A 21,819-nucleotide genomic window follows, 5' to 3' on the forward strand; every position below is an offset into this window, starting at 1 on the left:
GCTATACCCTATATTGCGTTTTTAACTCTGCATTAGTCGCGCGGTTATCACATATCACATGAGTAGTCGCGCGTCTACATATGTAGAACAATTACAATTTTGCTAATTAAAATGTAGTATTGCAACATAAATTAATGATTTGACCACATTATTCAATTCTCATATATATTGTGTATTTTGTATCATAGTTGTACAATATTAATTAATTTAATACATATAAATGGAACTGTAACAATTTAAAGGAGAATAAATAAAACAGTATTATTAAAATATATATTTATATGTATAAATACATATATATATATATATATATATATATATAATATATTTATTATGTGTGTGTATCTATATATAGTATAATATAATGTATAACATCAATATATAAAATTTAAAATATACCCATAAACGTACAATGTATAAAAATTATGTACCTGAGTGGTCGCGTAATCTACAATAGTAGAACATGCAACTTTATCGCTCAATATACAGAACTTCACTAATAAATAAGTCCGAAATCATAACAGATATCATCTATACAATGTCATTTAAAGGTATTATAATTAACATTGTGATGAGGAAATCCTAAAACCATTTAAAATAAAATGTATTATCGGTGTACTACAATAGTAGAACGCGCGACTAATGCAGGGTTAAAATATTTGTTTTAGATATAACATACCCGCGATCAATGTTTTTAAGTGAGACGTATTATGTGGCTTTGGTAAATTCGATGGATGGATGGTGTTTTGATCCATAGTGGGAGTACTTGTATAATTATAAAAAACTAAATTTATGTATTTCTGCTATAAAAATACATACATAGTTTCAATGTATGTCTCTACTGAACATTTTTACCTATTTGATTTAAAGATAATTTAAAAACAAACATTATTAAAAAGAGATGTTTGTACTTAACTCTATATAAACTTTTACACTATATAAGTAAATAAATAATGTTAAAGAAACAGCATATTGGAAAAGATGATTAGTAGTCAGCTTAAATAATTTAAAAAAATCATATGTGTTTAAAATTGTAGGCAAAACTATTTATTATGAAGTACATTACATATTTTTTATAAATTGTATGTAAGTGCGGTATTAAAACATTAGTTCGAGTATTATATGATGCTAAAAAGTATTAAAATGTACGATGTCGTTTTGTGTATGATGTAACTGGTCTATATTACCACGCCTTCTCATAAGATAGTGGTTCTGTTTGATTGGTATCATTGATCTGAACTTGAAGAATCACGTCACCAACATACTTGTATTTGCTGCTTTTTACAATGCCTTCTATAGTTGAAATTGCAATACATGTGCCAAGTTCGATAAAAAAAGAATTTATAAATGATTCTGGGTCTAGTACACTTCTGAGTAATCCTAACGAGCGACACAGATTGTTATCCATAGTTCCAACTTAAAAATAAAAAAAATTGCAATATTTAATTTGTAAAAAAATGTTTTTATAAATTACATTACATATAATATTTCTTAAAAAGTTAAAACTTTATTAAAAAAAAAAAATTGCATTATTATATGTAATGACAAAAAAAAGTATAAATATTTACCTGGTAATTCATTTATTACAGTCTGCATAGCATTTCTAACTATGCCTCTTCTTTGAGTTCCAAGACCTGGCAATAAAGTCATATCTGGAACTAATAAATAACCGTATTGTTAACAAATAAGAAAATATAAATTTTTAATAAAGTAGATACTTGAGATGTAAGTACATTTCTAAGAACTGTTTTTTTTTTCAATTTGTCAACCATAAGTATTGAAACTCAATAATCTTGTACCGTGTTAACATTTGTATTAGAAATCAAATTTTAGTTGATAAGAATCAAATGGCATTAGGCCGTGACTAGTTATGGATCATACAAAATTTATCAGTCAAGTTTTTGTTTGTAAGTATAAGATTTAAAATTATTTATTATTTTACGATAAAATATCAAAGAAAACTAATGAAGTTGTAAATTTAATAAAATAAAAAATGCTACATTATCATAAAGATACTCAATGCTTCTTAAGTTCTACTTTAAGTCTATAAAACTTTTAATGTTGATTTAAATAAATCTAAACATTTTTATTTGACAAACTATACACTTAACATGTACAGATCTTTCCGGTCTAAATCCAGCTTCCTTCAATAATCATTCTACGTCCTTTTAAATTTTTAAGTTTTGGGATTATTTAGTTTTGTTTGGGATGTATTGTTGACAATCGTGAATAAATCAAAAACAAATATAAAAAACCTTCTATCTATATGGGATGGAACGTTTTCCTTATATCCCAATTAAAGAAAATGTTTTGTGGTTTTCCTCAAAAATTTAAGAAAGTATAAAAAAAAAGGATTATTATACTTTGCCCTATTAAAAAAATACAAAATTAATTACAAAAGTTACCTTCGTTAAATATAGACACAGGAATAGCTGTAAGAAAAATAATACGGTTTATAAATCCCGGTTTTTTATATTTTATCTATAACAGTCACTTTAAATTAAGATTGCGAGGATTTAACTAAACGACTAAAAACTAAATTTAGAAGTCGCTTTTAAATAAAAGATATAAATTGTATTTTATTTGGATGACTTTCGTATATATCTACGTCAATAGTTACAGGCAGACGTTTCGGACTCATTGCAGAGTCCATCTTCAGTGCCATAAAAAAATGATATAACAATCTACGAAAACTTAAGCACATTCATAATTTTATTTGAGACAGTCACAATATAATAATTCCAAACTTGAAGTAAAAAATAAATTCTTCACTACCTAATTTATACAATATTTATCATTTTTAATTGTAACTTGTTAATATTAACAATATTGAATATTTACTCATGAGAGACGATAACTGTTCTCGAGTTGCAGTCTCTCGATCTATGCAATCTTAAATTAAAAATAAAATAGTATATAAATAAATGATTATTTATGGTATATATGTATATGACTCAAAGTATGATATTTAATATAAATATGAAATATATAAAGGCGATTACACTGTGACAGTCGGTTTGCTTTTTCTGAAATTAAAAAGAAAGTATTATACACTTAAGAAATGTGAAAATACGTCTATAAAATGTAGGAAATAATGTTACCTGGTACAGCAAATATATAAGATATATCTTCTGAAAGTAAAGTAAAATATGGAATATGAAATAAAATAGGTTTTTAATTTCTATCCTGTTATACATTAGAAGATGGAGGCGGAAAACACATGTTGCTTTATTAGGTATATTGAATTGAGTGGACACTATGATACTAACTGATATCAAGTAAATGTACCAAGTAGAACAATATGTAATGATGAGGTTAGGTTAAATGAGAAAACATCTGTGTTGTTTATCATGAAGATCCATTTCGATTGTTGAGTATGATTTATGATTTACAACACAGACAAATTTACATAAAACAAAATTTTCTCTATATTTTTAAAATAACTTTGATTACCCATCGGTACTTCTTTACAAACAAATTTTCTAATTAAATCAGCCATAATTTCTAGAATCAACAAATAATTGTTTGAGCTATAACAAAATACATAATACATAATGCTTTTTAAATGCTTATATCTCTATAAGGTTAAATAGTCACTGCATATTATCCAAGGAAGTGATTTAACCTTCCAACCTTAATTTTCTTTATGTCAATTAAGAAAATTGTTTCTTTTAGTATTATAAACTTTCAGGTTTAGTTCAGAAATTGTAATTTTTAGTTCAAAATGTATTTAATATTCGGGGGAACATAACAAGATAGTTTTATACATTATACAAATCATACTTCCTTGACAATTTTCGAAGGCAAAGTCTGTAATTAATCATTAACACAAATATAAAAATATGTATGTTAACATTAAAATTAAATGTATGTAGAAAATTGTTACTGACTGTTAAGTCTAACCTCCTTCGTATAGGGATCAGCAAAAAAAGAACAGTCAACTGAAAAAAATATTGTTTTGGTTTTTTTTTTATATGATTATTATTTATCCAATCAAAGGTATTAGGAGGCACGTGTAAAAAAGAAATAATTACCTGCTGAAAATGTCAATAAACTGACAAGTGTGAGTGATAAAATAAAACAGTAACATACCGTTTTCATCTGCAAACAATGAAAAACATACAATTATTTTATATTAGACACTGTTGCCAATTAAAGTTTATGTAGCTCCAATACGGAGATATAAAGGTTTTTTTATTAAGAGTACTATGATGTGTTTTACATTTTAATTTTTTTTGTGTTCTCTTTATTGATGAGCGTACATGTGTAAAATTAAAATTTTTTCGTGGAGCGAAGGTCTGATAGGTTTAGTTAACGACAAGAAAATGTGATTAAATGAATTGTTCTTCAAATAAAGTACTATCGATAAACATTAACAAAACAAAAAAATATCATAAATCTTTTCCCTTCGAAAGGATAGAATTGTTTTCTTTATTTCAATTTTTCAACAAAGTTTTAGAGATTTAGATCTGAAAATTAGACCGAAGGTAGATTAAAAACTATAACGTATACAATTTTCTTAAAAATCTATAGTCAAATTTTTTTTTTCTTTAGGAAAATCCCCAAAAATAGGGTAAATTTACACTTTGGCCGTAGTCAGTTTCTAGGTTGCTATGTGTGGGTGAATCATCAGTCAACAGGTAATGAATATATTTTCATTATATTGCTAATTACGATATATGGGTAACTATGACAGTACATTTTTATAGAAAGACGATCAACCATAACCGGATCCATCCTGCACACGACTAAATATTAAATTTTAAGTACATTATTGCTGGTCCCACGACCTCTTCTAAAACTCTATAACTGGTATGAACACACTATCCACAGGTTCGCATCGAAGCGTTTATTTAAAAGTGATTTTATCACTTTCAGTTACAATAAAAACTATAGACCTGTGACTTCTCCGTCCCCACTATGCCCCGACCCCACTGTATTGGCTTTTTTAACATTGGAACAATACTTTCATTTTATAAAATCACGAAGATCTCTTAAAGAATATTTCAAAATGCCAGCTTAAGAAAAAAAAAATTACATCCTAAAAAACACACAAAAAATGCCGTTCTTTCAAGCATAGAATTCAGCACGAAAAAACTTATTGACTAATAAATAGGTTATTTCCAAACTTTTGTGTGTAATCTCACTGAAATTAAAGATGTGTAATATATTTTAAAATTTAGTACCATTTGAGTACAGTAAAACCCTAGAAAATATCATCAAGTTTTTTTTTGTATATGAGGTGGAAACTTTTTCATTTGTTTGTTTTTTATTTTATAATTGAAAGTGCTGTACATAAAAAAAAAATGTTAATCAACACTAAAGATGATTTAAATAGGTATAGTTTATTGAGTGTACTTGCCATATTTGAAGTTTTACAGCGTTCCTTAAATTATTGAACGTACAAGGCAAATATCAATTTTTAAAATAATATACTTGCGAATTTTCGATAAAACTGCGTATCAACCGAAACAATAATATCTAAAAAAAATTTTCAACATGCAAAAATATGTGTGCATGATTACATATTAAAATAGTTATGTATTGAATTTTATAATCAGTTTCTTTTTCATTATTGTGTTTGCAGTCTTTCGTAAAATTTATGTTTGCATCATAACATTTTAAATGTTTTACTTTTTTAAATCGCCACAGGTGTTGTAAACAATTCTGTTATTTTTTTTTAGCTTAATGTGCTAAATATGTTGTTATAAATTATTAAACAACCTTTTTTTCATTTTAGTTTACTTGCTTAGTTAAAAGGCATACGTGGCTTACAAAAATATTTGAGGTTGTTTTTTATATGCTGCATGAATAATACTAATAATAATAATAAATAATAATTTTTAATACATAAGTCTTAGCTGCGCATATATCGCCAATAAGTTTTAAGCTCTATTGTTTTAGCATTTTAAAGAAATTATAAGTATTTAAAAAAAAAACATTTTGTAATTCATTTATTGAGATTTTACCTAATTTAATAAGACTAATGCAAGCATATATAATTTACCTATTAAATGTATAATAATATAATAAATATAGTCAATGACAATTTTTTCGTTGAAAAACCCTCAAAAATTAAATAACATGATAACTGATACATTTAATATGTAAAAAAAAGATTATAAATATTTATTTGAAAACTAGTTACAGAACAGTTTGATAACATTATTCCACATTTAATAGTTAAACCGAATACGCATATTTTAGGAAAAAATTTAAATCATGAGTACCTTTGAACGAATCACTAAGAACTGAACAATCCGGATACTTAACTAGGTATGATACATTTTTGTACGTGTTGGAGTAATCCTACACCTTTATTATATTATCACGAATGTGAATATTGAATATATTTTGTGCACAACAGTCTAAGTAATCACAAACGGTATGTTTGAGTTTTATTTCGACTACCACTCCACCTCCTCATCTCACCTATGGCCACTACCACCGACCGTATCAGATTACCGTGCCTTGCCGCTTCAACAACTGCCTCTGTACCGATTGTTTTTGTTTTCTACGCACCATTTGTTTCTTTTTTTTTTGCCACACCGTTTGTTTTTGAATTTTATTGAACATGAACATTATATTTTCCTCTATCTCCACTCTTATTTTTAACCACCTTTTAATGCAATTTCACATACATTGTGTAAATGAGCAGTAGATAAATAATTTAAATAAATAATTTAAAAAAGAAAAAAATCAAAACGATTACTTCATAATTATCTACAATTCCTATTACACTTAGAAACCAAAAACCTATATCTATATTATAATCTCTATCTAATAAACTAATCCTATATAAATCCTTTTTTCGTCTAGTCTGGTCCTACGGCATCCAACTGTGGAGCACAGCCAAACCCTCCAACCCTAAAACACTCCAGGCGTTCCAGTCGATTTACTTGCGGTTAATAGCCTCTGCCTCTTGGTATATCACAAACCGTTATAATATAACATAAAGTGTAATTTCCCAATTTTATTTTTTGGTTTTTTTTAATAAAAAAACAGTTTGAGTGCAGATCTACCTTAGGTCAAATTTTCAGACCTTAAGCCCTAAAACTTCAACTAAAATTACGTATAAGGAAAAAGTTTCCGCCCCTTCTATAGATAACCATCAAAATATAACATTTTTATAAGCTAAAAGTATTAGAAATCCACATTTAGTTATATTAATTTTATATAGTAGGAATTATTCAAAATGTGTTTTTATAGTGAATATTGTTTATCATAAATAATGTTGCGTAAAACAATGTATAATGTTTTTATGACTTGATAACGGCAGTTTATGCATTATTTTACAAACATTTAGGGCTTTTAGAATTTACATTGTTCAAAAATATACCCCACCTACTCTTCTGGCTTTTTTATATTCTAGGTGTGAATCATAAAAACAAATTTCTGTGTTTTTCATAATAGCTAAACGCTTAGTTTAGAAGATATTTACGTTTTTAAGTAAAATAGTCAGGTGTTGTTTTCATCGTTAATGTTTTTTTTATGAAACTAAGAATTATAGCTGTTCAAAAAATTGTTCATGAATTTTAAAAACTTGTTATTGTTAGAAGCAAATGTACTTTATTAGCATATTTTGTTTTGCTGTTTGTGTAGGAAACTATTCAAGTATTTGAAATATTTTCTAGCATAATCGTAAAACCCTAATGTTTGAATAATTATAAAAAAATAATTATTTTTCTATTGTCCTTATGTAAACATTTATAATAATTATAAATATATGCTCGTTTTCGTTATTGTGTTAAATATTCTCTGGCATCTTTTACGTTACCTTTTAATTTTTTTAATATACATATAGGCCATAGTTATTTAAAAAATTGGTTACAATTTTTAAGAACTTTGTTATTGTCGAAAACAAGTGTATTTTTTAACCTATTTTGTATTACTGTTTGTGTAGGCACCTATTCAGATATTTGAACTATTTTCTTGCATGCCTGTAAAACCCTTATGTTTCAATAATTATAGAGAATAACTATTTTTCTTTATTAATCTAAAATATTATACCATTAAATTGTCTTTATGTAAACATGTATAATTTTTAGATAATGTTACTTTAATTTTGATTTTATGTAAATTTTATAACAGACCTATTTTCTTAAAAGCGATATATTAAAGAATGAAGAAGGCAAATTAGAATAATTTATTAAGATATCAGAAAATATGAACACAACCATAAAAAATGTTCTAACAAATACAACACATATAGGTGAAAAAACATTTTATTATAGGCTTTCATATACAAATTGTATTTGTAGAAATGTAGTATTACTTTGCAAGCAAAATTTAACGTTCATATAAAACACTTTTTTACAAAACATAAATTTTAACTAGAATAATATCTATGTCTATGTTAATTGTTATAGACCTAAGGTAAATCTATTGTATATCTTTTAAACCACTGAATCGGTTTCTCCTTGCTGATAATCTATAGATTAGGAATCGTATCTCAAAAGTTCTATATAAGGTAAAAATGTAAACGTTCATTTCTTACACTTCAATATTGAGAAAAATATCAAAACATGTTATAGATTCTCCGACTTAAAAATATGACACTCCATAATTTGTTTGAAAAATAGTCGAATTAACTCCAAATTTGTTCCTATTCCTATTAATAAAATAACAAAAATAATCACAATTACAGTTATAATTATTTATATGTAATGTAATAATATATACAGGATTCTATATAGAACACATACGTGTTTATTGCCGCCGCGCCACCACCATATTGACCTGTCGCTTCTAAATAGTGTAAGGGCACTGTCGTGGTTGCTAGAACCCTGGTACACACATTTTGTTGTGCTGCTTGGTTTATTTTAAAGAATATATACAATTACATATTAATATATTTAATATACACAGGTACATACATAGGTACGTAGACCGAAGCTAAAAACATACGTTTCCATTTGGAAAAACGAAGTAGATTACCTTATTTATAGTACGTATGCGGTACGTGTTTATTTTCAAGGTTATTCTGAACCCGGGATTCCACGATCACACCTGGGCAATTTGTGTTTAATTAAAAAATGTATTGTTTTAAATACGTTTGTATTTTATTGTTCCAAATAGTCTAATATTTTAAATAATTTTATAAAAAATAATGACATTGTATTCAAAATCATTATTAATATCTTTGTAACAAAAACAAAAATGTATTTTTTTTATATGAGTTATTATCTAAATACAATTTTATTTTTATTTTAGTTAGGTATACTATTGAAAAATAATGCTCATGTCTGCTCACTGCACGCTATATATATATATATAGTATAGTAGGTAATATCCCACCGCAACGATAGTAATAAAGAAGAAACAAGACGTAGTGAAGTAGTACCAAGGAACTCTCATAGACCTTAAAAATCTGGCTTTATGATTTATTCTAAATACGTATCCTTCTCATATCCTTTGTTCAAAATTTACTCGGGCAGGCTCAAAAGGATTGTTAGCAGCTCCTTGGCGTTTCATCTTCATTCTCTAACCATTATGCACCTGTTGTTCGTATTTACGGCGATAATCATCTTCAATGTGCTATCACATGCTAAACATTCCAGTTTTATACGTTTTCGCTTACGTTTTATATCACTCATATTGACAAATGAGGTTAAAATATATATATATATATATTCGAGTACACACATTTATAACCAATACTTATTATTTTACACCCGCACACGGGACAAGCAAAAACAAACCCGCTAACTATTTGCCTGCAGACTTAATACTATGGGTTATGTGATATGTCTAAAACAGAAGAGTAGGTAGTTTTTTTTAAAGTACGGAATCCTTTAGAATTTTAAAAGTAAAATAAAAATATATAGGTACTTATAAAGGGATAGAATGTTTGCTTACAATTGACCAATAGGTCTCAAGACCGAACGTCGTTTGTTATAATATACACCACAGTTATTATAGACAAATAATAATACCTACATCTGTTAATATCGGGAATAACCGAAAATGCGTTGTTTTTTTTATACTAAAAACTAAAATTATATTTTCGTATAGTCGTCCGTATGCCAACTATTCACTATTCAGTCGCCAGATTCCAATAAAAATGATGTACCTACCTACTTTTATAAAATTAAAATAATAAATATGTTATTTGTATAATTTTATGGGGGTTATAGTATTTACCGACTTTTTGTTCCGAATGTGACATCCCACTGTGTATACTTGAGTTTTCCGAGTGGGGGGGGGCTGTCAAACCCCATCACACCCCCCACTAAGAACGGCCCTGAGTGACGGCCGTCGATTTGCAATGTATATTAATTGTGCTTCATATAAATAAAATCGTTATGGTGATCCGGACCCGTAATGTTAAAACATACCCACGATTCAAAGTTTTTCCGTGGAGCGGTTAATATTACATATTTTTTTTGTATGAGTCGGATTTTTTCTAAAAAATTATCATTGCAATGATAGTCTATTCAGTCAATATTCAAGCTGCGTATGTTTTTAATAAACATTAAATATCACAAACGTTGAGTGGTTAAACTAAGGGAGGGGGTTGGCTTTATAGGCGAGGAAGCATTTATTAAAGTCCAGGACGTCGAGGATATTTGGACACAATTATTTCCATAGTACAAGGTTTAAAAATTAAATTTTCTTTGAAAATATTGACTGGTCAATAGCCAAATAAAACTTAATAGCCAAATTTAATTTTATATAACAACATTTAAAATCAATTTTTCAATACGCCTTTTTATGTATTTAAAAATTAAAACACGCATAACTTATGAGTCATACATAGTTATACAAAAAATATATATTTGTAAAAGAAGTTTGTGCTGTACATTACAACAAACCTAACATTTTGCAACTGCGTATGTTTTTATATAATGGTATGAATCATAAAAACAAATTTTGTTTATCATTTTATTGCATAGTTCACATGGTATACGCGATTTACACAAAATTGTTTTTACTGCATTTTTTTTGAAAATAGTCTTAAAATAATTTGATGTGTTTCTTTTTGAAAATATTTATGAATATACTATATTAGTATATGATATAACGATTTCTTGACATGTTTTCTTCGTTTTACAAAATGCCAATTAATAAGATGACCACTGATAATCATACGCATATTTTAACAATTTTCCCTATATGAACTACGCAACCTATTTATTTAAAATGTATCATAAAGGAGTAAATTTGTCATACTTTTTTATAAGAAAAATACATAATTATTTTTTCAATATAGTAGAGAAGTAATATATTAATGCACTCTAAAAAAAAATTTAAATAGATATACCAACAACTAATGTTTTTACGATATTTTATACTTATATCATTAATTATCTCTTTGTTATTAGTCTAATATAGTTTATTTTTAAATACAGGCTTACATAGTTAGATGATGAGCACTAAGCTATTCCCTAAATTGCGTTCTTAAGATATTTGTTTCTAGACAATTTATTTGCACCGTTCAAAATGCTATATTTTTTTACTACATTATAACATGGATATGTAATTGAGCTGTATACAATAAATTTCATGTCGCCATTTTCACGTTTCATTCTCACTTAGAGATAAAAGAGATAAGTGATGAGAGATAACAGATAAGTCAATGGAGATAACATATCCGCGATTAAATGTTTTTTAGTGAGACGTTATACGTGGCTTTGGTAAATTCGATAGATGGGTGGTTTTTTGATCCATAGTGGGAGTACTTGTATAATTATAAAAAACTAAATTTATGTATTTCTGCTATAAAAATACATACATAGTTTCAATGTATGTCTCTACTGAACATTTTTACCTATTTGATTTAAAGATAATTTAAAAACAAACATTATTAAAAAGAGATGTTTGTACTTAACTCTATATAAACTTTTACACTATATAAGTAAATAAATAATGTTATGGAAACAACATATTGAAAAATATGATTGGTAGTCGGCTAAAATAATTAAAAAAAATCATATGTGTTTAAAATTGTAGGCAAAACTATTTATTATGAAGTACATTATATATTTTTTATAAATTGTATGTAAGTGCGGTATTAAAACATTAGTTCGAGTATTATACGATGCTAAAAAGTATTAAAATGTACGATGTCGTTTTGTGTATGATGTAACTGGTCTATATTACCACGCCTTCTCATAAGATAGTGGTTCTGTTCGATTGGTATCATTGATCTGAACTTGAAGAATCACGCCACCAACATACTTGTATTTGCTGCTTTTTACAGTGTCACCTATAGTTGAAACTACCATACATGTGCCAAGTTCGATATTAAAAGAATTTATATATGATTCTGGGTCTAGTACACTTCTGAGTAATCCTAATGAGCGACACAGATTGTTATCCATAGTTCCAACTTAAAAATAAAAAAAATTGCAATATTTAATTTGTAAAAAAAAGGTTTTTATAAATTATATTACATATAATATTTCTTAAAAAGTTAAAACTTTATTAAAAAAAAAAATTGCATTATTATATATAATGACAAAAAAAAGTTTTTATAAATTACACTTTATGTAATATAAATATTTACGTGAAAATTTTTGTATTACAATCTGCATAGCATTTCTAACTATGCCTCTTCTTTCAGTTCCAAGACCTGGCAATAAAGTCATATCTGGAACTAGTAAATAACCGTATTGTTAACAAATAAGAAAATATAAATTTTAAATAAAGTAGATACTTGGGATGTAAATACATTTTTAAGAACTGTATTTTTTCAATTTTTCAACTATAAGTATTGAAACTCAATAATCTTGTACCGTGTTAACATTTGTATTAGTAATCAAATTTTGGTTGATAAGAATCAAATGGCATTATGTCGTGACTAGTTATGGATCATACAAGATTTATCAGTCAAGTTTTTGTTTGTAAGTATATGATTTAAAATTATTTATTATTTTACGATAAAATATCAAAGAAAACTATTGAAATTGTATATTTTAAAATAAAAATTGCTATAATATGCTAAAGATACTCAATGCTTCTTAAGTTTTTAATTAAAATAAATCCAAATATTTTGTTTAGACAAACTATATACTTAACATGTACAGATCTTGCCGGTCTAAATCCAGCTTCCTTCAATAACAATTCTACGTCCTTTTAAATTTTTAAGTTTTGGGATTATTTAGTTTGTGTTCTGTATAGGAAGGATAATTGACAATACTGGATAAACCAAAAACAAATATATAAAACCTTTTTTCTATATGTGAAGGAACATTTTCCTCATAAAGTACATAAAGGCAAATTTTTTGTACATTTTCCCAAAAATATAGGAAAATAAAAAAAAAGGGAATATTACAATTTGCCCTATTAAACAAACACAAAATGAATTACAATAGTTACCTGGGTCAGTTCTAGTTATAGGGGGCACAGGAATAGCTGTAAGAAAAATAATACGGTTTATAAAACCCGGTTTTATATTTTATCTATAACAGTCACTTTAAAATTGAGATTGCGAAGATTTATTAAACAACTAAAAACTAAATTTGGAAGCCGCTTTTAAGTTATAGGTATAAAATGTATTTTATTTGGATGATTTTCGGATATATCCACGTCAATAGCTACAGGCCGACGTTTAGGTCTCATTGCAGAGTCCACCTTTAGGGCGATAAAAAAATGATATATTAATCCACGAAACTTTAACGCATTCATAATTGTATTTTTGACAGTCAAAATATAATGATTCCAAACTTGAAGCAAAAAATAAATTCTTCATTACCTTGAACTTATACAATATGTATCATTTTTATTTGTAACTAGTTAATATTAACAGTATTGAATATTTACCCATGAGAGTCGATAACTGGTGTCGAATTTCAAACTCTCGATCTATGGAATCTAAAATTAAAAATAAAATAGTATAAAAATAAATGATTATTTAATGGTATATATGTATAAGACTCAAAGTATTATAATTAATATAAATATGAAATATATGAAGTCGATTACGCTGTAAGTGACGGTTTGCTTTTTCTGAAATTAAAAAGAAAGTGTTATACACTTATTTAATGTTAAATTGTATAAAATAAAAAAATAGTATTACCTGGTACAGCAAACATATAAGATATTTCTTCTAAAATTAAAGTAAAATATAAATTAGTAAATAATATAGGATTTAAATTTCTATTCTATATACATTATAAGATGGAAGTGGAGAACAGATGCGCTTTATAAGGCATGTTGTATAGAATGGACACTATGATAGCAAAGTACAAAATTCTATTAGTTATATCAAGTAGAAGAAAATGTAGTGATTACATTTGGTTGAATAAGATAACATCTGTGTTGATTATCATAAAGATTCTATTTCGATTGTAGAGTTTAATTTATGATTTATAACACAGAAAAATTTACCTTAAAACAACATTTTTTTTGTCATTCTTAAATCACTTTTAAATATTTTATTCTTAAAATAAGCAAGTTCATCTTTATTTTCACTATATTTTATAATAACAGTGATTACCAATAGGTAGATCTCTACGAACAAATTCTTCAATTAAATCAGCCATCATTCCTAGAGTCAACAAATAATTGTTTGAATTATAGTTAAAGATTTATTTTATAATGCTTATAACACTATAAGGTTAAAGAGTCACTGAATACTGCAATTGACTCGTCCTTCCAACCTTATTTTTCTTTATGTAAATTATGTAAATAATTTCTTTTAGCATTATAAACTTTCAGGTTTCATTCATAAACAAGCACCTTTTACACTCTTAATATGAATAGTTTATAGACAGTTAAATTTTTGATTTATAATTTACTTAATATTCGGGGGAACATAACAAAATAGTTTTACACAGGGTGATCCAGCATGAAAGGTAAGTAATAGGTGATTGGACATCTGGGGGACCCCCAAATGAGTCCCCCGTTCTCCTTTTTTCGATAAGTCAAAAATTGAAGATTATGACAGTTAAGTAAAAAATAATTACTTAAAAAAAAAAAAATTATTCCATGTTATTTAGTGCAAAAAGCTCACCATAAAAGAGGGGTCACATCATTTTCAGTCCCTTTCGGCCCCTAACTCAAAAAATTATAAGAGAAAAATGATTAGAGACCAGAAATAAATGATAAGTGATAAAAGATAAATGCTAAGACATAATTGATAAAAGATAAAAGAAAAGAGATAATTGGTAAGAGATAAATTATGAGAGATTAGAGATAAATGATAAAGAGATTAGAGATAAATAATTAGAATAAAAAGATAAGAAATAAATGATAGATGATGAGATGAATGATTAGTGTTAAGAAATAAATGATTAGAGACTAGAGGTAAGAAAAAAATGATAAGATAAGTGATAATAGAAGAGTTAGGGGCTGAAAAAGAATGAAAATGATGTGACCCCTCTTTTAAGGTGAGCTTTTTACACTGAATAACATGGAATAGTTTTTTGCTATTTTGGGTCATTATTTTTTTACTTAACTGTCGAAACCTTCAATTTTTGACTTATCGAAAAAATGGAAACGGGGGGCTTATTTTAAGGCCCCCCAGATGTTCAATCACCTATTACTTACCTTTCATGCTGGAACACCCTGTATATTACACATATCATACCTCCTGTACAATGTTGCAAGGCATAGTCTGTAATAAATTATTAACACTCATATAAAAATATGTATGTTTACAGTAAATAAAAATGTTGTATGTAGGAAATTGTTACTGACTAATACATCTAACCACACACGTATAGTTATCAGCGGCAACAGAACAGTCAACTGTAAAAAATGTTATTTGGTTTTTTATTATGATTATTATTTACCTAATCAAAGGTACCAGGTACGTGTAAAAAAGAAACAATAACCTGCATCAAATGGCAAAATACTGACAAATGTAAATGATAAAAAAAAATAGTAATATTTCTTTTTCATCTGCAAAAATTTAAAAACATTAAAATTGTTTATAATAGACACTGACGCAAAATAAAGTTTATGTAGCTCCAATGCGGAGATATGAAGGTTTTGTTACTTAGAGTTCTATGATGTGTTTCCACTTTTTATTGTTTTTGTGTTCTCTTTTATGATGAGCATATAAATGTGAAATTATAATGTTTCGTGGGGCGAAAGTCTGATAGGTTTAGTTAACGACAAGAAAATGTGGTGTCCTGTGAGAGCAATGAACATAAAAAAAAGCTGTATTACTAGTGGTGGAGAAAAATGTTAGGGATGTATGCATATACAAGGTTAAGGTTTCTTAAGGCGACGGTCTGGTGTGGTGGCCTGTTAGAGCAATTAACATTAAAAAAAGCAGTAGGACCAGTGGTGATGGAAAAAATTATGGATGTATGCATAAACACTTTTAATTATATACTAGTAGAAAGGAAAATGCCAGTAGAGTAGAAGGAGATATGTAATACCTATATTAAAAGGCAGGGGAGATATTACGAGGATCTAGAAACTAAAGTTAACTTAACTCAAGAATTAGAAGTGAGATACCTATATCTAAATACCAGTTTGGTTTTATTTCTGTGTAAAGTTATTTTGATTTATTGAATCTGTAACTAAATATTTTTAAACACTGGAACAATACTTTCATGTCATAAAATCACGAAGATCTCTTAAAGGAAATTTCAAAATGCCAACTTAAAAAAAATTTCATCCAAAAAAACACAAAAAATGTCGTTCTTTTAAGCATAGAATTACAGAATTAATTAACTTATTGATTAATAATTAGTTTATTTCCAAACTTTTGTGTATTATCTTACTGAAATTTAAGATGTGTAATATATTTTAAGATTTAGTACCTACTATGTATAGTAAAACCCTAGAAAATATCATCAAGTTTTTTTTTTTGTATATGAGGTGAACATTTTTTCATTTGTTTGTTTTTTATTGTATACCTGAAAGTGCTGTACATAATAAAACATTCTACATAATACTTAAGATAATTTGACTATGTATAATTTATTGAGTGTAATTACCATAATTAAAGTTGTATAGTGTTCCTTATATAGTTGAACTTACAAGGCAAATACCAATTTTAAACTGTTTTAAAATTATATTCTTGCGACTTTTCGATGAAACTGCGTATTGACCGAAACAATTATATAATAAATAAATTTTTTAACATGCAAAAAAAATTGTACATGATAACATATTAACACAGTTTTGTACTGAATTTTTTAATCAGTTACTTTTTCTTTATTGTGTTATGTGTGCATTATACAATTTTAATTCTGTTAATTTGTATAGTTTAAAGTGCTAAATATGTTGTTATGAATTATTAAAAACCATTTTTTCATTTTAGTTTACTTGCTTAGTTTAAAAGGCATACGCGCTGTACACAAATATTTGAGGTTGTTTTTTATATGCTGCATTATTTATTTTTGATACATAAGTTTTAGCTGCGCATATATAGCCAATAAGTTTTAAGCTCTAATGTTTTAGCATTTTTAAGGAATTATGAGCATTTAATAAAAAAAATGTATTATTCTCTATTTATTGAGATTTTACCTAATTAAATATGATTAATGCAAACATATATTATTTACCTAATAAATGTTAAATTCAATAGTCAATAACAATTTTTTCATTGAGAAACCCTCAAAAATAAAATAACATGATAACTAATACGTTTAATGTGTAAAAGTAAACTTAATGTATATTTATTCGAAAACAAGTTATTGAACAGTTTTATAACATTATTCTACATTTAATAGTTAAACCGTGTACGCATATTTTTTTCAAAAATTTAAATCGCGAATAACTACAAACTTGGAACGAATCACTGAAACTGAAAAATCCGGATAGTTAACTAGGTATGGTTTTGGTACGTGTTTGACTAACCCTACACCTTTATTTATGTTATCACGAATGTGTATAATAAATATATTTCATGCACAACAACAGTCTAAATAATCACAAACGGTATGTTCAAGTTTTATTTTGACTACCAACCCACCAACTCATCACCGCCGACCGTATCAGATTACCGTGCCGTGCTGCTTCAACAACTGCCTCCGTACCGATTGTTTTGATTCAACAAAACCGTTGGTTTCTTCTTTTTTTTGCAGCACCGTTTGTTTTTAGATTTTTTTGGACATTTATTTTTCCTCCAATTCCACTCTTATATTTAACCACCATTTAATGTAATTTCATATACAGCGTGAAAATAAGCAATAGCTAGTTTTAGCTAATAAATAAGTAGTTAATAAATATATATGTTCTCACAGTTTCTAAAGTTGTTATGCCTTCGGAAAAAATAAAATTATAAAAATGACAATGTCTATTATTGTAAAATGACATAATACTTAAATTTCTCCGAAAAAAGGAAAAATCACTTAATTGTGATAATTTAAATAAAAAATGAGTATCATATTATTGAAGAACCATCAACAGTAGAAGAAAACTCCTCACGTTAAATATAATAACTTGAATACAATGCTATTGTATTTAAAAATTAATAGTTATAGTAAATTATGTATTAAAACGTGTATCATGTAATATAGGGGAACCAGAAAGAGTTAAAATAAAGATAAAGAAATGCCTATAATATTTAAACTTTTTTGTAACCTCATCACGAAACATTTCTAATATAAATTTTAATTCTCAATACAAATGTTGTTGTTAATTATTTAAATTTGATTTTTATTCGACATCGCTTTTAGCCTCGATGCAGAGCAGAGATCCTATTGGTTTTGCAATGATGAGGGCTTTTTTTGTAATTATACACTGTAACTTTTTTAATACTGGACCAAGTAGATAGGTAAAGTTAGAACTTTTACTGGTTTTCAATTGTCTCCCGCTAAATTTCTCTCGAATAGATTCTGTATTTGAATTTATATATAATATTTACATATAACGCAACGGCTCAAACTTGAATCTTTTTTATACGATTTCCGATATCCAATTGATCGTTTGTTTATCATAATTCATGATATTATTATATTACAGGCTAATTCGTACATGCACGTCCGCGTTATCTCGGTTAGGCTTTCTCAGATTTTTTTATTAAGTATAAGCGATTGTACTTTTAAATTTTGGAGTACAATCTATTGAAACACCAATTATCGACCATTACAACTAAATTTAACAAGACATTGAATGTGTACGTGCAATGTTTACAAATTAGCATCAACGTGTTTATTTGAAAGTGATTTTATCCAAAAGGAAGAGTACAGTAGGGTCAAGACATAATATAATCAAAGCATAGAGGAAACGGAGAGGTCACAGGTCAACTTTAACTATTTCTTACTATGCTGGTTTATACTGTGGTTTGGACTACATTGAAAATACTGATACGCTTTCAGTTTTAATAATTCCTCTTAACCTGTGACCTCCCCATCCCCAATATGCCCTGACCTATGCATGCTCCATCCTCACTATGCCCCGACACCACTGCACTGGATTTTTATAAATAGGGTTTCAAATTTGAATAATCACTTAATGACAAATACTTAATATTGGTAGTCTCCTAGATGTGGTGCTGAATGAAACTTAAAAAACAATAAATATCAAGTTATTACAACAATATGTATTTTTATTATGTAGACTTCTTAACTGATGAGCGGACAGATCCTGTTATGTCTCTTTTATTAACCATTGAACTTTTTTAGCTAAAATAGTTACTTACAGAAATAAATGGCAGTTAAAAAAAAACCTATGACTACCCTGTGATAACTATTTATTTTTCTATTAAGGATAGGAATACATAGCTAATAAATATTTTTAATTATTTTTCATAGTTCATCATAATTATAAGAATTCGAATATCAAGCAATTTTTTTTAATTTGCAACATGTTTTTAAAACGATGAGGTTTCATGTTTTTTTTTATGTTATTCTGCGCCATGTCACTCTACAAACAAGTAAGTATATTATATTGGTTTGTACAAGTGTGAGAAAAAATTTGTTTTTTAAACGAATTCAGTTTGGTTGGCTGTGTTTGACCGATTTTTTGTACTGTAGCACTGTATATTTACATAAGTTATTGCGAATAACTATTTTGTATACTCGTATTTGACCATCGTTGAACTGTTAAGAATGATTTTATTTGATATTTTACCCCTCAAGACATATTGTAACTGCATTGCAATTTGCGTTTAGTGCATAATTACTATACGTTAAGATTAGAAAATACGAGATCAAGAAGAGAATGGTGAGGGTTTAGTACGTAGTTGTATTGATAAAGACCGTGGAGAGTGAGTCTTTCAGGAATGGTGGTATATTCAGAAATTGACTGGGAGAGGAAACACAGGCCATGTGTATCATAAGACTATGAAATAAATGGTAAATTATAATCACCAGTAAATATAAGGTTATGGTTTGGGTATTTTTGAACGATGAAGTCGACTGTGTTTAGGTGAGCAACATAAAGATCAATGGGTGAAGAAGGTGGTATATATACACTGCACATTAGAAGTGAACAAATAGCTGTTCAACATTATTATTAGGAATGATAAGGGGAAAAGAAGCAAAGTCTTTGCGCACAGTGATTAGCACGCCACCACCGCGAGTGCAAGAGCTAGTGAGAGGAGACCTGTCCCATCTGAATGTATTGTAATTTAAGAGACCATGCTCGGAAGAGTTAAAATTACTAGAGAGCCAAGTTTCCGTGAGAGCAATAAATACATAATTAAAGCAAGAGGTGTTACAATTAAAAGTAATAAGTTTAGTCCGAAGACCCCGACAATTCTGATAATATCCATTGAAGTTGAAAGAGAGAGACGAATCAGTTAAACGTACATAACACAAAGACTTATATACCTATCATCATAACTAAATAAACAATCAAAGACTTCTTGTTACAGTTCATGAGCGTCTTTAAAAATTTAACACAATCTTGCACTTCGGTTTCCGTGTAAACCCTATCATTACTTGCAACGGTATCCACATATTGTCTAATTGATCTTGTATTAGGCACTTGTTGTGTTTCATACTCATTTAAATGAGTAAACAGAGTTAATATCAAGAGGATATCAAGTATAGAAGTTCAGAAAAATCGGTTTTCTTATTTAGTAACATAATCCAAAAAAAAAAAGAAACCTAACTACTACTTTTTCCGAGATCACATTTCGTAGTCAATAAATATTACAAATCGCCGTTCAATTGAGTCTATGTTCAATGTAATCAATATTTAATATGGTAATAGGATTAAAAAGTTATTGAAGCACAAAATATACAAATACTCTAATACGGCATATAATTTAGCATTGCGTGTTTTTGTTTTTTGTTTTTCGAGTCTGTTTAAACAACTTTAATAGAAAACGTTATTAACGATCGAGTTATTATTATGATATACGTAGAGACATAGATTAAAAAATCATAATGCAGAAAACATCAAAATATAACAATTTCATAAGCTAATTGTATTAGAAATCGACATTTAGTATTATTCACGGTGTATAGTAGGAATAATTGAAGATGTGTTTTTATAGTGAATAAACAGCATAAATACTTCTGTGTAAAACAACGTGTAATATTTTTGGCAATAATGACACACGTATGTATAAAAGTTTTCCCATAACACAATACATTTAATGATTTTATATGTAGCACCTAAAAATTTGTAAAAAATATTTGTATTATTCAAAAATACTCTCCGTCCCTCCTATGCCCCAATCTTACTCTAATGGCTTTTTTATATTCTATGCGTGAATCATAAACACACATTTTGATATCTTTATAGTATTAGGTACTCGCTTAGTTATTGTTTTTGAGTTAAATATTTAGTAGTTTCTTATATTATGTTATTATTTGTTTTTAAGAATTTCCTATTATCAAAAACAATGAGTATTTTTTTGGGGTATTATATTTTGTTGCTTGTGTATGAAACTATTCAAGTATTTGAACTATTTTCTAGCATAACCGTAAAACCCTAACGTTTGAATAATTATAAAAAAATAAT

General features: G+C 27.3%; 2 protein-coding genes across 2 annotated transcripts in view; both read right to left on the reverse strand.

The window, feature by feature from the left end:
• LOC126833891 (uncharacterized) overlaps positions 1-6,270 on the reverse strand; it is a 49,702-nt gene extending 43,432 nt beyond the window's left edge. The window contains exon 1 of the mRNA XM_050565470.1: positions 6,231-6,270. The gene's annotated coding sequence lies outside the window, so the exon portion shown is untranslated. The remainder of the gene's footprint in view (positions 1-6,230) is intronic.
• LOC126833869 (uncharacterized) lies at positions 1,037-16,998 on the reverse strand. Its single transcript, XM_050565432.1, has 12 exons — positions 16,896-16,998; positions 15,780-15,846; positions 15,643-15,693; positions 15,533-15,559; positions 14,441-14,491; positions 14,021-14,050; positions 13,927-13,950; positions 13,765-13,815; positions 13,321-13,356; positions 12,509-12,598; positions 12,052-12,331; positions 1,037-1,135 (listed from the first exon to the last, which is right to left on the reverse strand). Exons 1-11 carry the CDS (start codon positions 16,896-16,898, stop codon positions 12,099-12,101), a joined length of 663 nt encoding a protein of 220 aa, XP_050421389.1. The 5' UTR covers positions 16,899-16,998; the 3' UTR covers positions 1,037-1,135; positions 12,052-12,098.
• Between the last annotated feature and the right edge of the window lie 4,821 nt (positions 16,999-21,819).

The sequence above is a fragment of the Adelges cooleyi genome, unplaced genomic scaffold (assembly GCF_023614345.1).
Source record: "Adelges cooleyi isolate 19-005CV unplaced genomic scaffold, UGA_ACOO_1.1 ACOO_flye_CR_arks_rails_tigmint_CR_PRNA_1, whole genome shotgun sequence".
NCBI lineage: Eukaryota > Metazoa > Arthropoda > Insecta > Hemiptera > Adelgidae > Adelges > Adelges cooleyi.